At 40.4% G+C, this 21652-nt stretch overlaps 1 protein-coding gene across 5 annotated transcripts in view; it reads left to right on the top strand.

The window, feature by feature from the left end:
* The window catches only part of DNAJC5B (DnaJ heat shock protein family (Hsp40) member C5 beta), an 88751-nt gene that overhangs the window by 11705 nt on the left and 55394 nt on the right, over positions 1-21652 (top strand). The window contains exons 1-3 of one of the 5 annotated variants that reach the window (XM_070631572.1): positions 3433-3721; positions 13622-13861; positions 20367-20494. In XM_070631572.1, coding sequence (XP_070487673.1) covers positions 20376-20494 — 119 coding nt within the window. In that variant the 5' untranslated portion in view covers positions 3433-3721; positions 13622-13861; positions 20367-20375. Of the gene's footprint in view, positions 1-3352; positions 3722-13621; positions 13862-20366; positions 20495-21652 lie in introns of those variants that run through there. The other 4 variants (XM_008522490.2, XM_070631571.1, XM_008522489.2 and 1 more) reach the window with 4 other exon arrangements.

Below are 21652 nucleotides of genomic sequence, written 5' to 3'. Positions count from 1 at the left end.
AGTCCAGTGCTTCTGTGTATCCCATGGGTCTCAGTTCTGATGGGGTTGGGGCAGGGCAGCGTCTCAGTCTGGCCCAGTGGAGGCAGGCTGAAGAGCAGCATCTCTCGAAGGCAGCATCTGAGGGGCAGACATGCAGGCCACACCAGATGACTAGGGAGGTCAGCACCTCTTGCACATGTCTGCCTCCACGTACAGCAATGTACAGTGATGTAGATATAGCACAAACAAAGCAAAGTATTGGTAAAGAAACTGGGACGGGGGGTCCTTTTTTATAAACAGAAGCAGATTCCCTTTGGTCTGCATGCTTCACCGGAAGGCCCAGGAAAGAGCTGAGATTCCAATCTGTCTGAAATTGCAGCAAGTGACTCACTATGGCCCCAATCCCAATGGAAGTGGCTTTGACTTGTATCATGTGTTTACAGAAAATCATCTCCTCTGTCAAGTCCACATGGATCCACCCAGTGGATTCTCCATGACACCTTTGTAGGCTGACAAGCATGCATTTGGGCTCTGTGAGATGAGGTTTCTAGACCAGATCACTGGTATGGCTCCTTCTATCTCACCACTGGTGTTTCCAGAGCCTGCAAACCAGATGCCAGGAGCTGAGGGTAGGGCTTGTTTCAGCCAAGGCTCTGAGAACACTCTATGAGATAAACACTAACACAGGGAAACAATCACTGGTGGTAACAACTCTCAAAAGAAAGGAAAATAGAACTGCTTATTGCTTTCAAGATCATTCCAGTTTAAAATTTTTTAAACATAAAGGTTAAATGAACTTCAGGTGCTTTGAAAGCAATAGAGCCATTGTTGAGATGGCAGCACACTCTAGAGGTGACTAAAGAATTTGGAAGGTACCCAGAGACGTGGGTGCTCCTCCTGGCTGCCAAGGACTTGCTGGTGCCCTTACAAAATCATCTACTTCACTTCTTGACCTGGGATTCTCGGAACTGGAGACCTGTGTTTCCACCCAGGCTCTATTAATAACTGTCTGATGTTAATGTGAGACTCCTCTGAGCCTTAGTTTCTTGATTCGTAAAGTGGGAATAATAATATTTTCCCTGCCTACCTGTTCCAGTTGTTGTGTAGGTCAAATGAACCTATGTGAAAATACTTTGTTAACAATAGAATACTCTCTGTATTTTTTCCTGTGATGTAGGACATAAAGTCTTTTGCTGGAGGTGAGGTAGGAGATTGGAGGAGAGTGGTAGAGAATGGTAAAAGGACTAGGGTCTCCCTGGACCCACAGAAGGTGCAGGGCAGGGTTGCAGCTGGGATTGGAGACCATAGATCTGTGGTGGCAACATTCACCTCACCAGTGGATGTACGATTGAATGTTGGCTGGGGTGGTGGAAGGAATGAGGGGTATTGGCAAAAGAATAGTTACAATGGTGATGCTGGAGTCTAAGCTGAAGAGGGAAAGTGTCGAAGAAAGGGACATGGCTGATAGATTTGGGGACCCAGGAAGTTAGTGAGATGTAAGTGCCATGTGCATAGGGGAGTTAGCTGGCAAGGTAGGCAATGGTGGGCAGAGAGTGCAAGGCTGGAGTTCAAGGTTTGAGAGATTGAGGTTTGCCTAAGTAGGCCAAAGAGGTATGAGAGAGAGGATGCTGGCTGGGAGGACCACATGGGAGCTAAAGAGCCCTGGGTCGGTGACAGGACTTGGGGTGGAAAGAGTGAGAACTAAGTGCCAGGGTCCTGAGAGAATAGGGGTAAGTTTTCAGACCTGGGAAAAGCCATGGAGACGACAGGGTACCTGTGGATGGTAAGGACATCAAAGATAGGGGGCCAGAGTGTCTGGAAGGACTAAGAGGAGAATGCTGATGCTACTTCATGGTAAGGGAGGCCCAGAAAGCAGAACGGCCTGGAGGCATGCTCAGATTCAAAATTTGATATGAATTATATACAAATTAGTCATTTTACGTACAGGTAATCAAAAGTTGTAGAGGCATCTTGGCCTCAATATGCAAATATATAAAACAAATTATGATGGATAGCTCCTTTTAGCCACTGACCTTTTTTTGAAATATAATAGGCCCAGTGGCATGATGGAGGCAGTTGGTACCAGTGGATGAGGGCCACACATTGTTAAATTTTCTGGAATTTTGTAAGCTAGGTGTCATGTTGGTAGCTTGAAATAGACCTGAGAAGGAATAGTTATACATGATGGAAATCTACAAACTAGGACTTTTCCTTTCCTGGAAATCTAGTTGTTAAACATTTCCCAGCACACCACTGAATAGGCCTAAATATAACCTCCAAATCTGCCCAACTTTACGGTCCTGTTGTTGTGGGTCTAATTGTGTCACTAAGAGAGATTTGTCCTAATTCCTGGTACCTGTGAATGTACCCTTACTTGGAAGTAAGGTCCTTGAGAACGTAATTAAGATGTAAGTTAAGATGAGGTTGGGGGGCCGGCCCAGTGGAGCAGCAATTAAGTTCACACATTCTGCTTCAGCGGCCCAGGGTTCACTGGTTGTGATCCCGCGTGCAGACATGGCATCGCTTGTCAGGCCATGCTGTGGCAGGCATCCCATATATAGCGGAGGAAGATGGGCACAGATGTTAGCTCAGGGCCAGTCTTCCTCAGCAAAAAGAGGAGGATTGGCAGCAGATGTTAGCTCAAGGCTAATATTCCTCAAAAAAAAAACCAACAACAAAAAAGATGAGGTTGTACTAGAGTAAGGGGCACCCAGTAGGACTGGTGTCTTTCTAAGAAGAGGAGACACAGAGACAGACACACATAGAGAGGAGAACACTGTGTGAAGACACAGACACAGGGGAGACTGCCGTGGCAATGGAGGCAGAGACTGAGAGATACCAAGGATTGCCAGCAACACCAGAAGCTAAGAGGAAGTCGTGAAATGGACTCTCCCTCAGAGCCGCCAGAAGGAACCAACCCTGCTGACACCTTGACTTCGGACTTCCAGCCCCCAGAGCTGTGAGAGAACACACTTCTGCTGTTTTAAGTCATCCAGTTTGTGCCACCTGGTCACAGCAGCGTTAGGAAACTGATACACCTGTCATGCTGTCAGGTGGAAGTTCCCAGTGTGAACCTGGAAGGGAAGGTCCCTGTTTCCTGTGCTCTGGCTCCCGGGGGAACCCTTCCTCCTACTTCCTCCAGTGTGAGTTTTCTGCACCATCATCTGTCCCTTCTTGTTAGCTGTCTTGCATTGTGGATTATGCTTCTAAGTGTATACATGCTGCCTTCTCTTCTAGGAGGTAACCAGAGGTTGTAAACTCAGATGCCTCAGCGGTCAAAGTTGCTGAGTGTGGCTCTGGGGGAACCATTTCAGACCGGAATGTGTGTTCGTCTTTAAATAAAACACCCCTCCCTGCTGGCCATGGAAAACCTGACTAAGACCTGTCACTGTGGGACCTCTGCAACGCGCCCGAGAGGAGGGAACATTTCTTGGCCTTTGCCTCCCCGCCCACAGCAGCCAGCAGGCATTTATTCACTGTTTATGAATTTGCTCCCCGGAGCTCTCAGGTCTTCTGTCCTGGACCAGCCAATGGGTGTTGGGTCTGAGACCTCAGAAGTTCAACAATTGCCTCCAAGTTTCTCCCTTCAGACAGAAGCTTCAAAAACAGATTTTTGTGAGATTACAATGTAGATCCCCCAACTGACTTGTACTCGACACTATTGCAAAACTTCAGCTTCAGAAGAATGCAAGCAAAGGGCGGCGTCCCTTCCAGACATGGCTTACCCCACCCTAGTGTTTCTGTGAGTGTTTTTCTCGGCAATTCTTCTCAGGTGGCTGGGGGAGAGGCGTCAGGGATACTGAAAGCCAGGGGTGATTTGGGGTGAGGAGTATTTTGAAGTGGAAACTACAGTTCACAGTTGATTTCTTTTTGAACACCAGAGGGCGATACAGGCATATTGAATAGCGGGTGTGCTTGTTTTAAGACTGAAATCCTGGCAACCGATAATTTTTTTTAATGTGAGTACAAATGCTGAATTAAATATTTGTTCATTTGACTATTTTGCTCAAGCCTCTAAGAAAGTTACAGAGACGGCTTTTGAGACCACTTGCTGGATGTCCAAGCCCTGGGATCGGGCGGGGGTGGGGGGTGGGTGGGCAGGGAATTCCACAGAAGGGCGCTGGGCAGAATTGCAGCTTCCTCTGTGGGGAAGCACTTGTCACTCACCCTCCCACTTGTCCTGAGACTGGGTTCTGGTCAGCTCTGTGGGAGGATTTGAACTGTGTCCCAGGTAAGAGCTACCTTGTGTAGGGACCCAGTTTGTTAATTCCAGGACCAGTCCTTGCAAACTGGTTCCATGACATTGTTCCACTTAGTATCTGGAAGTGAGGCCTGCCTCTGAGAGAGCAGAGAGGACAGAGAGGAGACCCCTGTGAGGAGGGTGGAGGGACTGCAGAGGTCCTAACAGTTATTACCCCAACAGTAGTGAGGCTCTGGTGACAGTGGCCAGCTTACCAGCCTGTGTGTCTATGGTCTTGGATCACCTCCTGCTAATGCCCTCTGGGAGTGAGGACAGTCGGCAGAATGGTCACGGTTTCTGGAGCAATACAGAAAACTCTGTACGGCTCATGGAAGAGTCTGGAAGGAGTAGGGCAGCTGGGGATGCCTATGGGAGGCTAGACAGTGATGGTGAGGGCCTGTCTACCTTGGCAAATTAATAAACAGAAACCTCATTAAATTGTAGTCAAGAGTTCCCATGCCCTATGTCCATAGCAGAGCCCAACAGGAAGAAGAAAGACTTCCTTTTCTTGACTGACAAGAAGCTCAGCCAATGAAAGACTGTCACAACTCAGCCAGTGAAAAGCCACTACACATTGTGAACTCTCAATTCTTCCAATGGACTCTTTGTTTACAATAGCCCGCCCAACTTTGTCTTGTTCTTTGTAATAGAGTTTCTTCTCCTTTGCTGCTGGGAGACTTGCTTGTGGCTGGCCATGATTGCAGACCCCAAATTACAATTCTTTGCTGATCCTGAATAAACTCATTTTTTTAAAGATTTAAAAAATTTTTCCTTTTTCTCCCAAAGCCCCCTGGTACATAGTTGTGTATTTTCAGTTGTGGGTCCTTCTAGTTAGGGCATGTGGGATGCCTCCTCAGCATGGCCTGATGAGCAGTGCCATGTCTGCGGCCAGGATTTGAACCGTCAAAACCCTGGGCCAGCGAAACGGAGCATTGAACTTAACCACTCGGCCTCAGGGGCGGCCCCCAATAAACCCATTTTTACTAAAGAAATAACTGGCTGTCTATTTGTTTAAGGTCAACAGCCTTCACCCCTAGGAGAAGCAGCTCAGCTTTAGCCACATGGTTGTGGGCATCTTCCAGTGACCCTCAGCAGAGACCAAGACTGTTCTCAGCAAAGGCATGTTGTCAATAGCAAAGCATCACTTACTGCACAAGATAGAAGAAGGCCTTGCAGACCAAAGGTTGTGCTAATGGGTTGATTACAAATTAGCTTCAGCTGTTCATCTGAAAGAGAAAACTTTGACAAAATGAAGGGGGAATGTATATCTATAATAGAGAGCACAAGGTCATTACCATTATCCCAACAAGAAAGTTGAAATGTACCCCTGAGAAGATCCACTGTGGGTACTAGAGATTGGTGCAAGGCCGTGATCTGCTTGATGTGGTGGGCCCAGAAGGCAGGGGGAGGACTGTCTTGCTTCTCAGGCCTGTGACCATTGTGGGAGGTGTCTGGCCATGTACACTAATAAGAAAGGATTCTCTTTGTTGTTTATAAGTTTATTGCTCAATTCAGCCTTTTTGTTTAACAAGGATATAGAAGAACAAAATTCAGAAGCAGAGTACTTAGATTGGACTCCAGTTCCAGCTTTTTGTCGCTCATTATTGGTTTTCATGTTTGGGGGGAGTCATGTGACCACCCTTAGACAGCTCTCTCTCTCTTAAAATGGCCACTGAGTATCAAATAATGTATATGACATGTGAAAATGATACTGAGCCTCTTAATCTCAAGTTTGTGTGCCTGATGTGCAGTAAGCCAATCACTGAGACATCAGTGCTTGGAGATGGAGAAAGGTTTATTTGAATTGGCCAAAATGAGATGGTGGGAGGATAGGTTCTCTCAAATCCACCTTCACAGAAGAAAAAAGCAAGGGATTTTACAGAGCTAAGGGGCTTGGGAGGAGGAGTTTTGGAGAAGCAAAGGGGAAATCTGTGTTTCTTTCACTCCAGCTAAGCCCTTGGGCAACTAGACTTCTGGGCGTCAACAGGCAGCTAGGGGCTCGTTATCTGGCGATTGTAACTTCCTTGAAGATATTCTTTTTTCTGCAAAACAAGCTCATAAGTCCTTGTGACCCTTGAGTCACCCCTCAGGTTAAACAAGAAAACAGCAAGTTAACGACATTAACTCCTTTTCATCTGTGTCTGTGTTGGGAACGAGGTCAAAGGGAAGGGTAATCATGTTCTTATTGAATATTTACAGTAATCCTCAGGTACCCAGCTTTAAAAACACTTAAGAAATTATCAAATGTGATATAAGTGCAGTTATTAATCTCTAGAGGGAATCTTTAGTATTGCCTTCTCTTTCAAATATATGTCTGTTACCTGGGCTAGGTGAGTCTTCATTTGGAAGGAGGCTTAATTAAAGTTAAGATAAAGATATCTCTTTAGGCCACTTAAATGTGAAACAAATTGGAATGAAAACTATTTTGGTTTCTGTGTACTCTGTTGGTTTTGTAGGCTACTTAGCCACATTCAGATGACAATTTTCAGAACAATCACTTTGTATTGGAAACCCTATTGAAAGGACTTTTGCTTTGAGCAAAAGTTTTTATCTTCTATCTTTTTTAGTTAACTAACATAACAGACATCTTGGGATAATGTGAACAGGGAACTACTATTGGCAAAATCAAGAATCAAGGTACTGTTTACAGACATTTTGTCAAATAAACACTTCTATTGGACCTGAAGCCTCCTTGGTTTATTACAGCAATTGCTTACTGTAAGTAAGTGACAAAGTGGTTGAATTTCACACCTGTGAAATACATATTACATTTCCTAGCAGGGGATAAGACTCAGTCAATATTTGTTCAGTAACACAGGTCTCAGATTCAGAGCTTTACTTAACCAAATAGATATTGTCCTTGACACTGAATTAGAAGTTGGATCTCATTAATGAATGTGCTTATTGGTAGTTCTTCGTTTAAAGCTGATAAATAAATGAAAAGCAATAGGATATATTGGCCTCCTTGGTTTATTACAGCAATTGCTTACTGTAAGTAAGTGACAAAGTGGTTGAATTTCACACCTGTGAAATACATATTACATTTCCTAGCAGGGGATAAGACTCAGTCAATATTTGTTCAGTAACACAGGTCTCAGATTCAGAGCTTTACTTAACCAAATAGATATTGTCCTTGACACTGAATTAGAAGTTGGATCTCATTAATGAATGTGCTTATTGGTAGTTCTTCGTTTAAAGCTGATAAATAAATGAAAAGCAATAGGATATATTGGAGTATATGAGGAAGCCATTTGGGTTAAAACTAATTTGGCCTGTCCTTGTTTTTCCAAAAGGGCCTGACGTGTCCTGTTGAGCATGTGTTGTATATCTGCTTTAAATATTTACCATGTCCCAAAGACAAGAATGATGCCCTTAAAGATAGGGATGCAACTTCCCCCTATATCAGCATTTCTTTAAGGATAAGCATCTCTTCCTGGGAACTTAGGATTAATTACCACCCTGTTGTACTCACTTTGTGACCACTGACCTGCTGACCACTAATCTGCGGTGCCAGCTAAGCATCTCATGACAAGTGTAAAAGGGACATTCCTATCATAAGTGATGTATGCTCTTTGTTCCAGGATGGTATATAACCACTCTGTACACCCCACTTCTTTGGTACCCTTCCTTCCTTGGAGAAGGAAGGCCCCGGGCTGGTCCTCAGATCTGGCTCATAATAAACTAACCCCAATTTTGATTTATAGATTGGTTATGGATAATTTGCATCGACAAAGCCATTTCTCCAATTTTTTTCTTGAGCTTTAACTCATATATCATCTGACTCAGTCACAGATTGATAAGCAAGGAAATATAAGCCAGTAGTGCCCTGGAATTAGACTGTAAGGTCCTGAAGCAAAGATCTGTAGTGAGTTAGAGCTTGGGCTATGGAATCAGCCAGCTTGGTTTCAAAGCCTGGGTCCACTGCTTACTAGCTGGTGACCTTGGGTAATTCATTTAACCTCTCCAATCTCATATTCCTCTGTAAAATAAGGATATGAAAGTATCCACCATATACTTTTGTAGGATTTCAATGAGACAAGCTAGTTAATGTGTTAGTTACCATCATCATCATCACCATCACCACCACCACTGAGTCTGTCACAGCTCCCAATATAGTGCCTCGAACTATATGACAATAGGGGAGCAATTTCCATTCGTTGTATAACTCATTCTACCCACTGATGAGTTATAGATTTGGGTTGAAATCTACCACATTCAAATTCTTAAAGCACTTCCAGTGTACTCTGTTCTGATTTTGGGAGGCAAGGAGGATAACTTCTTAAAAATTACCCAAACCCCAATTCTAGAAAACAGTCATTAGATCTGTGTTTATAAAAGTTCCTACTCTAATTCTTGCAATACTGTAGTAGACATTTGATAAAAGGTCTGAGAGATAAAAGGATTTGTATTTTATTATTGTTTTACAGAGAAGATACTGGCTCAAAATGAGTTGCCTAAAGTCTAAGAAACAGGATTGTTGTTTTGGGATATTCCTTCCTGAGTTGAACTATGCAAAGCCAAATTTTATTTTGTGTTAAGTCACACAAATGCCATTATCTTAAGTAAATGTTTTCTTAGGAAGCCCAGGAATGGAAAATTCCTCCAGAAAGCTGCTTGGTTGGCAGGTGTTTTCCATGTTACTTAACTGAGGAAACTCTGCCCATCAGACCTGGTGGATAAGGGAAGTGGTGAACAGTGTCTCTCAGCCCAGGCAGCTGTTTAGAACCACCCAGAGCCCTCAAAGTGCCTGAGCCTGGCCCCCCTCTGAGAGATTTTGCTTTGGGATAATCTGGTAGGGCCTAGGCTTCAGAATTCTTAAAATCTTTCCAAGTGATTCTAGCAAGAGTTCCCATCTAGTTCTTCCCCCTCAGCCTTCTAGGATCCTGTGCTTTCTACATATTTATAGATTTAGACCTATTAAAATTCCATCCCCTTTGTAACTTCTCTTTAAAAGGGACATTTTTTTACTTTAGAAAATTATGCAACATAATACGAATTAACCACTTTGCTCTTCTGAAACATGTGAACATTTGATTTTATAGCAGAAATGCCAGGATGGTTCTGGTAGTTATGTGTGAGATATCACTGGTGTAGTAGCCAACAGCCTCTTCATTTTATGCGATCACACCAATCACCTGTCTTTTTCTTTTCTAAGTTGACTTAACAGAATGAAGCTTGCCCAGATGATTCTTCCCTTTGAAATTTACAAAGTGATGGCCTTAATTCCATATATTGTAATAATAACAACATAATGTAGAGATGTGATAAAAACAGTAACAACAATAGCAACACTGTTCATCGTGTTGGACTCTTTAGATTAAGATTTATTTGTTGGGGCTGTGTGCCTTGCATGTCACATGTTCAAAATGAGTGGTGTTTGCACCTGCCAAGTTATGAAATTTGAATAAAAGGCTATGCACTCTAATTTTTATGATTGTTAGATTATTTTGGTTGAATATTCAAATTCATCTGTTGCCTATTGCAGATTCTGTGCTGATGTACTACTCATTTCTCATAATAACCCTAACCCTACGTGGTAATTAGAGAGGGATATAAAAGATCTCTAGGAGCACCTTAAGGGAATGGTGAAGACTCCATAAATAGAATAAACAAGGAAAATTAGCATGTAACCCCCCCTCCCCCCCGCACACACACACACACACAGTTCTATCTCCAATTTTCTACCTCACAGAAAGGCCACTCTGGTTCCACTTCTAAGCACTCCCCTTCAAACTCGAACGATTCCGTTGATGATACTTTTACAATACATTGAGTGAATTTTGCATTAAGGAATTATTGATGTGCTTGCCATGAGTTATTTCCTTTTGCAAACGTCATTTGAAACTCACCACTTCTAGAAAGCCTCACCTGGTTAAGTGGAATATGATCCCATTAATCCCTGGCTATATGTTTAGATGATATATCAGAAGTCATATAAGGATAGGCATGTGCTGACATCCTATGTATGAGAGCACATGTCAGCATGTCTTTTTTATTTCTCCAATTTAAGCACCCAGGGCCATTGAACATGCTCTTCCACCTGCCTAGAATATATTTTGTTTCTACCAGTGACCCCTTCATCTAGTTCTTTTCAGATCTCTCCTTGGTTATTTTTGTTCAGGGAAACTTTCTCTGATCTCCCTCTGTCCCACAGATTTACGTGGTCTTGTAACATCTCTGCAAAGCCTCACCTGTACACTTATTTGAGTGATCATTTAGCTACTGTCTCTCATTCTTGGGAGGTTGTAACTCTGTGACCCACAAACCTGGAGTCTGTGTTTGGTTTTGTTTACCAGTATAATTGTACTATTTAGCCCAGTACCTGGATCCAGTAGGAGACTAATTGTTGAATGACTAGATGAATAAGAAACTGTGTTTTCTCTTTGAAACACAGCTACAGTTCTACTTCACCCAAGAATTTTGCAATACCTAAAAAATTTTAAACCTCATGGTTTATTCAGTATTTTAAAAACTAAAAAATGATTTAAGAAGAAAGTGGTTAATTTTGCAATAATGACGGATTTTTGATAAAAATATTAAACTGAATTTGAAACTCTAAACTACAGTTTTTTTAAAAAGTCACTCATAATTTCATGATATTAACATAGCAACTACTTTCATCTCACCAATGGACATTGTCTTTAAGCTGAAGTGATGCTGGAACTTGGGTATTTAGTTCCAAGCATCCTTATTTTCCTCCCCACCCCCTATTTCTCTGCCTGATGATGGGCTTCTTCCTAAACTCTGGCTGGAAGTCAGGATCTAGGAGAAATAGCCTTTTATTCCTTTGTATCAAAAAAAATCAATGCCATTTAGAGGTGAGAGTGCTCTGAAAGAGTCACACAAAATAGCCCTATGCTCTGCTGCCTGTCATACTAAGCAGCACACTTAAACTCTGCCTTCAACCTCAGGAGCCACACCCCACTGTGCCAATTTCAGGAATAACACCTGTCTCATATAAGACCTTTTCTGTCTGTGGGAATCTTACTTGAAATCAAAGGAGCTATTCTCTCATGTGACCTTTTATTTTATATGAGAATTTGTGCATTGTTTTAACAAGAGATCTTTTAATTCTTAAAACTATCTCAGTCACCACTGTGACTCAGTGCCTCTTGACTAAAATTAGGGTAAAATGTTCAGATATGAAAATAGTTGGATTAACGTAGTAAGCAGTTACAGTTTCCCCCTTATTAATGTTACATGGTCTTTTCAGTAATTTTAAAGCAATTGATTAGTACCAGCCTTAGAACAAAAAGAAAATAAAATTTAAAAGAACCTGCTTTGACCCTGCATAGCCAAAACAATCTTAGGAAAGAAGAAAAAAGCTGGAGGCATCACCTTCCCTGATTTTAAACTATATTACAAAGCCATAGTACTCAAAACAGTGTGGTATTGGCATAAAAGCAGACATAAAGATCAATGGAACTGAATTGAGAGTGCAGAAATAAACCCACACATCTATGGTCAATTAATTTATGACAAAGGGGCCAAGAATATGCAATGAAGAAATGACATTCTCTTCAATAAGTAGCATTGGGAAAACTAGACAGCCACACACAAAACAGTGAACCTGGACCTCTATATTACACCATACACAAAAATCAACTCAAAATGGGATTCAAGACTTGAACATAAGACCTGAAACCATAAAACGCCTAGAAGAAAAAATAGGTGGTAAGCTCCTTGACATCGGTCTTGGTGATGATTTTGGGATTTGACACCAAAAGCAAAGGCAACTAAAGCAAAAATAAATAAGCAGGACTACATCAAACTAAAAAGCTTCCGCACAGCAAAGAAAACCATTAATAAAATGAGAAGGCAACCTACCAAACAGGAGAAAATATTTGCAAATAATATATCTGATAAAGGATTATTATCCAAAATATATAAAGAACTCATACAACTCAATAGCAAACCCCCCCAACCAATCTGATTAAGAAATGTGCAGAATATCCGAATAGAATTTTTCCAAAGAAGACACATGATGGCCAACAGATACATGAAAAGGTGTTCAACATCACTAATCATTGGGAAAATACAAATCAAAACCACAATGAGGTATCACCTCACACCTTGTTAGAATGACTATTATCAAAAAGAAAAGAAACAAGTGTTGGTGAGGATGTGGAGAAAAGGGAACCCTTTGTGCACTGTTGGTGGGAATGTAAATTGGTGCAGCCACTATGGAAAACAGTGGAAACACTATAGAAAAATTAAAAATAGAACTATCATATGATCCCACAATTCCACTTCTGGGTATTTATTCAAAGAAAATGAAAATATTAACTCGAAAAGATATCTACCCTCATGTTCATTGCAGCATTATTTACAATAGTCAAGATATGGCAACAACCTAATTGCCCATTGGTGGATGAATGGATAAAGAAAATGTGGTACATATATATACAAAAGAACATCATTCGGCCATGAAAAAGAAGGACATCTTGCCATTTATGACAACATGAATGGACCTTGAAGGCATTATGTTAAGTGAAATAAGTCAGACAAAGACAAATACCGTATAATCTCACTTACATGTGAAATTTTTAAAAACCCCGAGCCAGCCCTGATGGCCAAGTTGTTCAGTTCCACGCTATCACTGCTTTGGCGGCCCGGGTGTTTTCTCCAGTCACAGAACCACACCTGTCTGTCAGTTGCCATGCTATGGCAGCAGCTCACATAGAAGAACTAGAAGGACTTAAAACTAGGATATTCATCCATGCACTGGGGCTCTAGGGAGGAAAAAGAAAGAAAAACGAGGAAGACTGGTGACAGATGTTAGCTCAGGGCGAATCTTTCCCTGCAAAAAAACCCAAAACAAGCAAACAAAAAAACCCCCAAGCGCATATATACAGAGAGAACAGATTGAGGGTTGCCAGAGCAGGGAGTGGGGGCTGGGTGAAGATGGTCAAATGGTATAAACTTCCAGTTATAAATTAGTCCTGGAGATATAAGATACAGCATGGTGACTATAGTTAATAATACTGTATTGCATATTTGAAAGTGGCTAAGAAAGTAGATCTTAAAAGTTCTCATCACAAGAAAAAATTTTGTAACTATACATGGTGATGCATGTTAACTAGACTTACTGTGTTGATCACTTAGCCGTATATACAAATACCAAATCATTATGGTTGTACACCTGAAACTAATATAATGTTATATGTCAATTACATCTCAATAAAAAAATAAAAGGACCCACTTGGCATGTCAAATTAGCGTATTTTCTTAAAGTTGTGGTGGAAACCTGGAGGCAACTCCATAATAGCGCTTCATTGAGCCAAGCACTAGTTGACTAACGATCAAAATAAATGTAGCATGTATTTTGGTATCACTGGATGCCTTGTAACGGCAACCTTTATGGTCATGCATGTTTTATTCTTTCTTTGTTATGTTTTCCAGAGGGATAACCAATTGGCTGATAGAATAACAAATGAAAAGTAACTTGAATCCATTGACCCGCTTAACCCTGCATGTGAACAATGGAAAGGAGTAGCCGTTTGCTTTGAAACAGTGGAGGAGGCATGAAACAGCTCATTTTGTTGTTGCCTTCTTTTATTGCTTTGCACATCTATTTCCAGACCAGTTGAAAACAGCAAGTTGTTCCTGTTTGAGAACACAGAGTCGGAGTTATAGGAACAGGTACTGTGGGTTCTTTGTAACATTTCTGAGTTGCCCTCATCTTCAGGTTGCTGTTTATATATGCACCAGTGCAATGGAGAGATAATTATTTTTCAATAGCAAATAAGTAATCAAGCTACGGAGAATTATTACTTTAAAACATAGGATTAGCATTTTGGATAGATATTTAGTTTTCAGATACAACACTATTTGAATAAAGAGATTTTGCTCCAATAAATAGAGTTCTATGAGGAATTACAGAAGTAATAACAAAATAGTGAAGTGTGTTATCAGTTTCCCCAATCACAGCCATTGGAAGTGTTTTTGCTGTGTTTAATGCTAGTCTCTCCTGCCCACATTCTCTTTCTCAGCTGTGAAGAGACCCTGCCAAGAAAGGCATAGTTTGATTTTTTCCATTTCTCAGAATTCAAATAAATACATAGAGGTGAAGCTTCTTTTGCTTTGAAAGGAACATTTCACGTCAACATGAAAAATTTGTAGGACTCTTGGTATTAGAACCTTTAAAATATGTGTTTATTTTGAATCGGATGCCCATCATTGGAGTGCTGAACCTTCTTCCAGTTACATCTGTTTTCAAGGACAGGTGAGCCATATGTGGTTTGGTGGTGATTGTATGGCGGTCAATGCTTTAAGAAATTATGATATAAATGGGTTGTAATACAGCTAGAAAGTAATTTAAGTTCAGAAGATTAAGTATGTACTGGATGATCAAAATTAAATGACTTAGCTTTGCACGACAACATTTTTTTCCTCCATTTAACGGCTTATAAATGAGAGACTATGAATAAATAATAAAGACTTGAATTTTGCACAGGAATATTAGAATTCAAAAGGCTAGAGAAAAAGAATTCATAAAAATTATATTTTATGAAAGGAATTAAATAAGGGTATAACTCCATTATTTAAGGTTATTTCAGTTTTTAGGGGATGTTTTGACCATTACTTTGTAGTTAGTATGTTCTCAGGGCATAATATTTTTATTTTCACCCATTAAAACAACTAAGGATTTCAATGTGTTACTCTATTGAATTTGAAACTAAATGTCACCTACATCAATAATATATAAAGAGTTTGGTTTCTAGCTTAGCAAGGAGACAGAAAAAGTAGCAGGTTGTTGCTGCTTCATGCACAGAGAGCAACCTTGCTGTCTTTTGCTCCTTTTACGTTTCAGTTTGTTGAGTCAGCCAGCTACTAACCACAGTGACCAACCATTGATCAACTATCTTTTTCTTGTATTCCAATACTGATGTAAATGGGATTTTTCAAAAATTTAATTTAATTAAGAGATGTTATCTGTCTAAAAGAAAATCTTTTGGAATAGGGCAAAGAAGGTGAAACAGACAATAAACAATTTCCAAACTCTCTATAACAACTCATTCTGAATATTGTTCAATCCACACCATAAAGCAAGTTAGCTACCAGCTTTCACTTAGTAGGAATAGATTACAGTGTGATTAGATTTCTAAATGAAGAGATGATTTGGAAAAATACATAAACCAAAGGAATAGCCAGTTACCACGTCTACTTGGGTGTGAGTTTCTATGCGTGAAACTATTTAAGAGATGGGACCTGCCTTCCTTCTTTCATGGGGAAGAGGAGGGTATAGAGGGATGGTCATGGGAGAGGGAAGGATGAATCCTAAGCTATTTTTAGGGGTATTTTCTGGAAGGGGTTGGAGGTAGCCCCCAACTGACCCCATCTCTCTTAGTCCACACCTGGGATAACTTTGAAGACGGCAACCTTGGGAAAAAAATGTCCCAGTTAAAACATCAAAACGTCCTCCCTCCTCTTTCAGCCCCCAAACCCAGAAGTCCTCTTTCATGTTGATATATGCAAATTGATGATCAAGAGAGTCACTGGCCACCAAGTCCAACCAGATCTAAGGTTAGGCTTAGCTACAAGGACTGTAATAGAAATATGCACCAAGTTCTACAGAAACAAGTGGTAGTATTGTTATTCGCTCAGATTTCATCTTCTCTGAAATTCTCCCTAACCTTCCCATCCAAATGAACCACTTGTTTTTTTTATTAGGTACCCATCAAACATTTATCACATACCTAATATGTGCCAGGTACGATGCTAGGCCTCTGGTGGCACAAAGTGGAGTCCTTGGCCTCCAGAAGATTCCTTCTTGTTCATTTCGATCTCTGTACTCAGTACCTGTTTAACCTCTGAACACTAGTTTCATTTTTGGCTTGCAGTTTTGTATCCCATATTAGTCTCCAATTTCCCTAAAGACCTGGTCTTCATTGCAGGCTTTGAATAAATAACTCAATTGTCTGCTGTGGGTGTTATCATCATCTGTTTAGCAGATTATCTTCAGTAACTTGTAAATCTTTTTCCCAGGTTAGTGACAGCAGGACCAAGTAGGAAGGAATCAAAGCTGGTCATAGAGCATGATGCTCACAACTGTGGAAACTGTGCATGTCTGTGCCTTGTTAAAATTGATTTTAGGACTATCTGTTGATTTATGGGAGCCATGACATCTCTCTTATTTCATGAGATAGATAATGAAGAATGAATACATTTTTTCCCCTCAAATTGAAACCGTCTTTTTGAATGCTGAATGTAGAGAAAAATAGATAAAGCAAAGATAATGATTTGCCATATTTTTATTTCTTCTTGGTTCTCTTGAACAGCTCTCCACAAACTTTCTTTGTGAAACTGTCTTGACCCAGATTTATCACTGCTCCTTTTAGCCATACTAATGATGTCTACACAATACATCTGAATCTCTTTGGTTTGAATATCTTAGAATATCATTGTTATTTCCCTGAAATATTAATTCCCAAGTACTTGGAAGCCACATTCAATTTAAAGGAAGAGTGGGTACACTGATTTAAGAGAAATCCACAATGGATTAGCTTGGCTTGGAGGTGTTCAGGGAACTACAACTGGTGTTTAATTGAGAGGGTATATGACACTAAGGAGTCTTGGTTGACTGTGATCAAAATCTAGTTAAAACTTGCTCAAGAGAAAAACAATGTGTGTAAATTTGTGTATGGGGAGGAATTTTATTGGTAATCCAAGGACGAGTTGATTGACAAACTATGAGAGGGGAAGAGTTCCAAGTACATCCAGAAACAACCGGAACCAGGGAGCTGAACTCCAGTGGGGCTCTCTCTTCATCTCCCGCTGCTGCTCCTCTTCTGCAAGTCAGTTTCAATCTCTCTCATTTCAGACCAGCCAACAATACCCAAATTTTAGATTTTACAGGTTTTACCATCTGAGAGATTGTCCTATATATATATATAAATCCTAGGGAAGGACTCTGATTGGCCTGGCTTGGGCCAGGTACCTATGCCTGGTCTACTCTACTGAGATCAAGTAAGACTGAAGCAGTTCTCAGGAAAAGCGTATGTTGCTATGGGGACCTAAGAACTCCCCAGAAAAACAACAGCTAATAGGCTAAAAGTAAAGTTGTTTACTGCAATGGTCTCTGGCCTGAATGCCTCACAAGGCATTTGATAACTTGGTTTAGATGACCTCTAATTCCATATTTTACAGTCCTAGGATATGAACCATTATACTGATACATTCTTAGTTAGTTACTCTGAGGATCTCACTACTCAGCAAGGTCTTAAAATCTCAGAGAGACAAGCATGATGACTGTGGCCCTACTCCTTGTCCACTAAGCCAAACAGAAATCTCTACTTTCTAAATCCCATTCACATGTGTGGCATTTAGTGTGACTTGTGAGAAGCCTGCCGGTTGCCTGTATTATTTGGAACCACTAGGTGAATGTGTGGGGCAGAGCATCAGTATCCTGAGCATGAGTGTGTGGTGGCAGCAAGGGAGAGGGGACAGGAAACAAAGTAGGGAGGGTATCAGTTACTCGGGCAATTTTTCCTTCAATTGTGAATACAGTCATGTATCACTTAATGATGGAGATATGTTCCAAGAAATGCATTTTTAGGTGATTTTGTCGTTGTGCAGACATCTTACAGTGTGCTTAACAAACCTAAATGGTATAGCGTACTATACACCTAGTACTAATCTTATGGAACCACCGTTGTATATGCAGTCCACAGTTGACTGAATCATCATTATGCGGCACATGACTGTAATCAGCTAGGCTGTGGTTCCAAGATAGGGCTGAGCTGCAGGCCTGGAACGTAGGGATGAATGACACAGCCCCAAGCCTTGAAATTGCTTACTCCCTGGGGAAATTGTGATGAGTAAGTGAGGAAGGTAAAGTAGAGCAGTAATGAAATAAGTGCTGCAATTTACTGAGTGGCTGCCAGTCAGTATGGACTTCTGTTAGATTTTGTTTTGTGGCAGGCAAAATCAGGATTCCTTCTCCTCTTATCCTTGTGTGAACCAGCAATTTGGGACTAGGGCCCCTCTGGCCTCCACAGACTCCACTTTCCTGGGAGGCTAATTGAGGAAGGGACAATGCAGCCATGCCACAATAGGAGCTTTTGTCCTCACAGGATGGCACACTCAGGCAGGCCAGTTTTGTCCTTGGTGCCTTCAGGGCTCCACGATTTTTGCCTGGGGTCTGACTTTCTTCAGTACTGGCTTCCCTGCTCCCCTCAAGAAGCTAAAGGCTCACAAAAACATTTTGAAGTTCTTTACATCGTTCTTCATAATTGAACTCCTTCGGACCACAAGCACTCGCTGTTGGGGTCTCAGGGGTCTCTAAGACTGCCCTGACCCACCAGGCAACATCTAGTGGGCTCTGCTCTTGCCCGTGTTGGTTAGGTCATGAGCCTAGTGGGAGCAGAGTTTGGCTCTAACCAAGCCCACCCACCATCTGGACATGCCCATCTGGCTCTGCTGCTGCCACTGTTGTCACCAGGGATTCCTTGTGTTGAACATGAGTGTCTCCACAGCCCTGACACCATCTCCTGAGCCCTGTATATTCATTCATTCACATTCATTCACTCTTATAGCACTTGCTACACAAGGCCCAAAGCCAAGAGATGGACAATGATTTTCAAGGAACTTCTGATTAGAGGAATTTGCAATCTAAGTTTTTATTTATTTACGTCTCTTGTTTTGTTTTTGTGGTAAAATATAACATAAAATTTACTATTTTAACTATTTTTAAGTTTAAAATTCAGTGGCATTAAGTACAATCTCAGTAGTATTTAGCCATCACCACTATCTATTTCTAGAAATTTTTTATCATCCCAAACAGAAACTCTGTGCCTAGTAAGCAATAACTCCTCATTCCCACTCCTTCCTGGCCCTGGTAACCTCTATTCTACTTTCTGTCTCTCTGAATTTGCCTATTCAAGGTACCTCATACAAGAGGAATCGTAAAATTTTTGTCCTTTTGTGACTTGCTTATTTCACTTAAATAATATTTTCAAGGTTCCATCCATATTGTAGCATGTGTCAGAATTCCATTTATTTTTATAGCTGAATAATATTGCATTGTATGTACATACCACAGTTTGATTCATCTGTTGATGGACATTTGGGTTGCTTCCACCCTTTTGGTTTTTATGAATTATGCTGCTATGAACATTGGTGCCCATTTTTATTTTTTAATATATTAACATTTAATCCTCACAACAGCTCCATGATTTTAGGCACATTTTTGTCTCTCATTTACAGATAGGGAAGGTCACGCAGCTGGTCATGGCAAGGCCAATATTCCAACCCAAAGGGTCTGACTACAGTGCAATCTCTGAATTACACACTGTGCTGCATTTAATAAAAATAGTTACTTTTTTCTTTGAATGTACTGTGTCCTGTGTATATTGTATGCATTATTTCTAAATCCTTAAGATATCCTTATGATATGTGCTTAATTATCCTTATATTACAAGTGAAGACATAAGTCTTGGAAAGGTTAAGTGGTGGGTGCAGGAATACACCCAGGTGTCCTTGCTTCTCTGCGTGTCCCCCTTAGAGCCAGAACGCAGGAGGCATGTGGGATAGCTCCACCCTTTTTGGACAGGCCACAGGGAAAGGAGCTAGCTCAGGTGCAGAGCTCATGAGCACTGTGGGGACTGTGGTATCCCACAGCTGCAGACAACTTCTACCCTGGCTCCCAGATGAGACCAGGATTCTTTCCTTTGATACTTACAGAAAGTCCTTTTTGTTTTTTTTTTTTAAATTCTTGTTCTAACAATGACTAGGCCAATAGTCAAAGTAAAAAGGATAATTACTTCCCTTGCTGGCTAAATTTGGAAAACATACAAAAAAGGAGCTATGAAAATTTTGGCAAAAAAAACTACATATGCCTGACCTATAAGGATTGATTCTCAACAATTCTGAATTAGTTGAATATTTAGACAACATTTTGCTTCTATTTAACTATGTGGGCAAAGTCATATTCCATTTGCATGGCTGCCTGTGGCCTTTAACATCCTGACTTGAAGCTCTACTTTTGGCTCTCCTAACCCTTTTCTCCCCTCCTTTTGCAGCTGGCACACAACTATATTTCAGATTGTCATTTTACAAAAAGTCAGAAATGAGCTCTCTTCCTCTTTAGCAAGTGGGATCCAGGATGCATAACCTTCATGGCTATTTCCTCCCCTTGGTTTTGCAGCCTGAGAAAATGGCATGTAACATACCTAACCAAAGACAGCGGACTATGTCAACATGTGGAGAAGGTCTATATGAAATTCTTGGTCTGCAGAAGGGAGCATCAAATGAAGAAATTAAGAAAACCTACAGGTACAGAGGGAGCTCAGTGATGACGTTTTCTGTACTACCAGTGATAGTTACTTTGTGATTGGCAAGTGCCTCCAATTAAAGGCATAAGCTTTCTGCTAAGATCAGGGAATCAGAGTTTTGGAACTCGTGTTCCCTGTTCTACAACATTGGCAAAATAGACAAGATGATACTGATTTATGAAAGAACTCTCTCGTGATGCTGGGCCTTAGGAGAAGGGCGGCCTGTGTTCTAAGCCTGCAGAGTCAGAGAGCGAGAGATCATTGTGAATAACCAGCAGCTGTGATTTAACCCATATGATAGAGCATCACTGAATCTGGTAGAGGGATTTTTTAAAAAAATAAAAGGGGCTTATCACAATTGCTGTATTGTACACTAAACTTTTGAAGTCTTTAGTTTTGAGCTTTTGTATCTGATCTAGTTCCAAGTTAGCTATTTTCAGGGAAAATTTAAATACCTTTTTCTTTAAAGCTCCAAGGAATTTTTTTAAAAAGGATCAAGTACAAAAATAATTTCTTTATTGTAGAAAATTTAGAAATTACTAAAAATGAGGTCAAGAACATTTATCCATAATTCTACCTGTAGTGATAGTTATCATTGATACTTTTTCCTTTCTTTTTCTGTCTAGATAAAACATTTTAAAATAAAATTAGATGTCTATATTCTCTAACTGTCTTTCTTTTTAACAAGGTCCTATCACGAAAATATCTCGGTGTTGTTAAATATTCTGATTTTTAATGCCTGCAGCATATGGCTATTCTGTAATTTAATTACTTTATGAGCTATTTTTTAATATGTAAGTTCTTTTAATTTTTCCCTTTACTTACTATCCTTGTGCATAAATGATGATGCATATTTATAATTATTTAATTATTTATTGAGGAGGAAATCTGTGCCTTTAGAGGAAAAATGAATCAAAATATAGATGAAAGTTTCAGATTTTAATCAGTCACTTCTTGATTTGGCCTTGAATTCGACTTTTAAAACTTACAGTTTTTTGTGGATTCTTTTGATGTAAGTTTGGAATTTTTAAGTAGGCAAATTTGATAGTCATTTCCTTTATGGCTTTTCTTTTATCTGTCATAGTTAAAAAGCCTCTCCTGATAATATTATAAAAATAGTAATCCATGTCGCCTTCTAGTACATTTATGATTTTGCTTT

The sequence above is a fragment of the Equus przewalskii genome, chromosome 8 (genome assembly GCF_037783145.1).
Source record: "Equus przewalskii isolate Varuska chromosome 8, EquPr2, whole genome shotgun sequence".
Classification (NCBI taxonomy): Eukaryota; Metazoa; Chordata; class Mammalia; order Perissodactyla; family Equidae; genus Equus; species Equus przewalskii.
The sequence above is the reverse complement of the archived record's forward strand: the minus strand, read 5'-3'. Positions and strand labels throughout refer to the sequence as shown.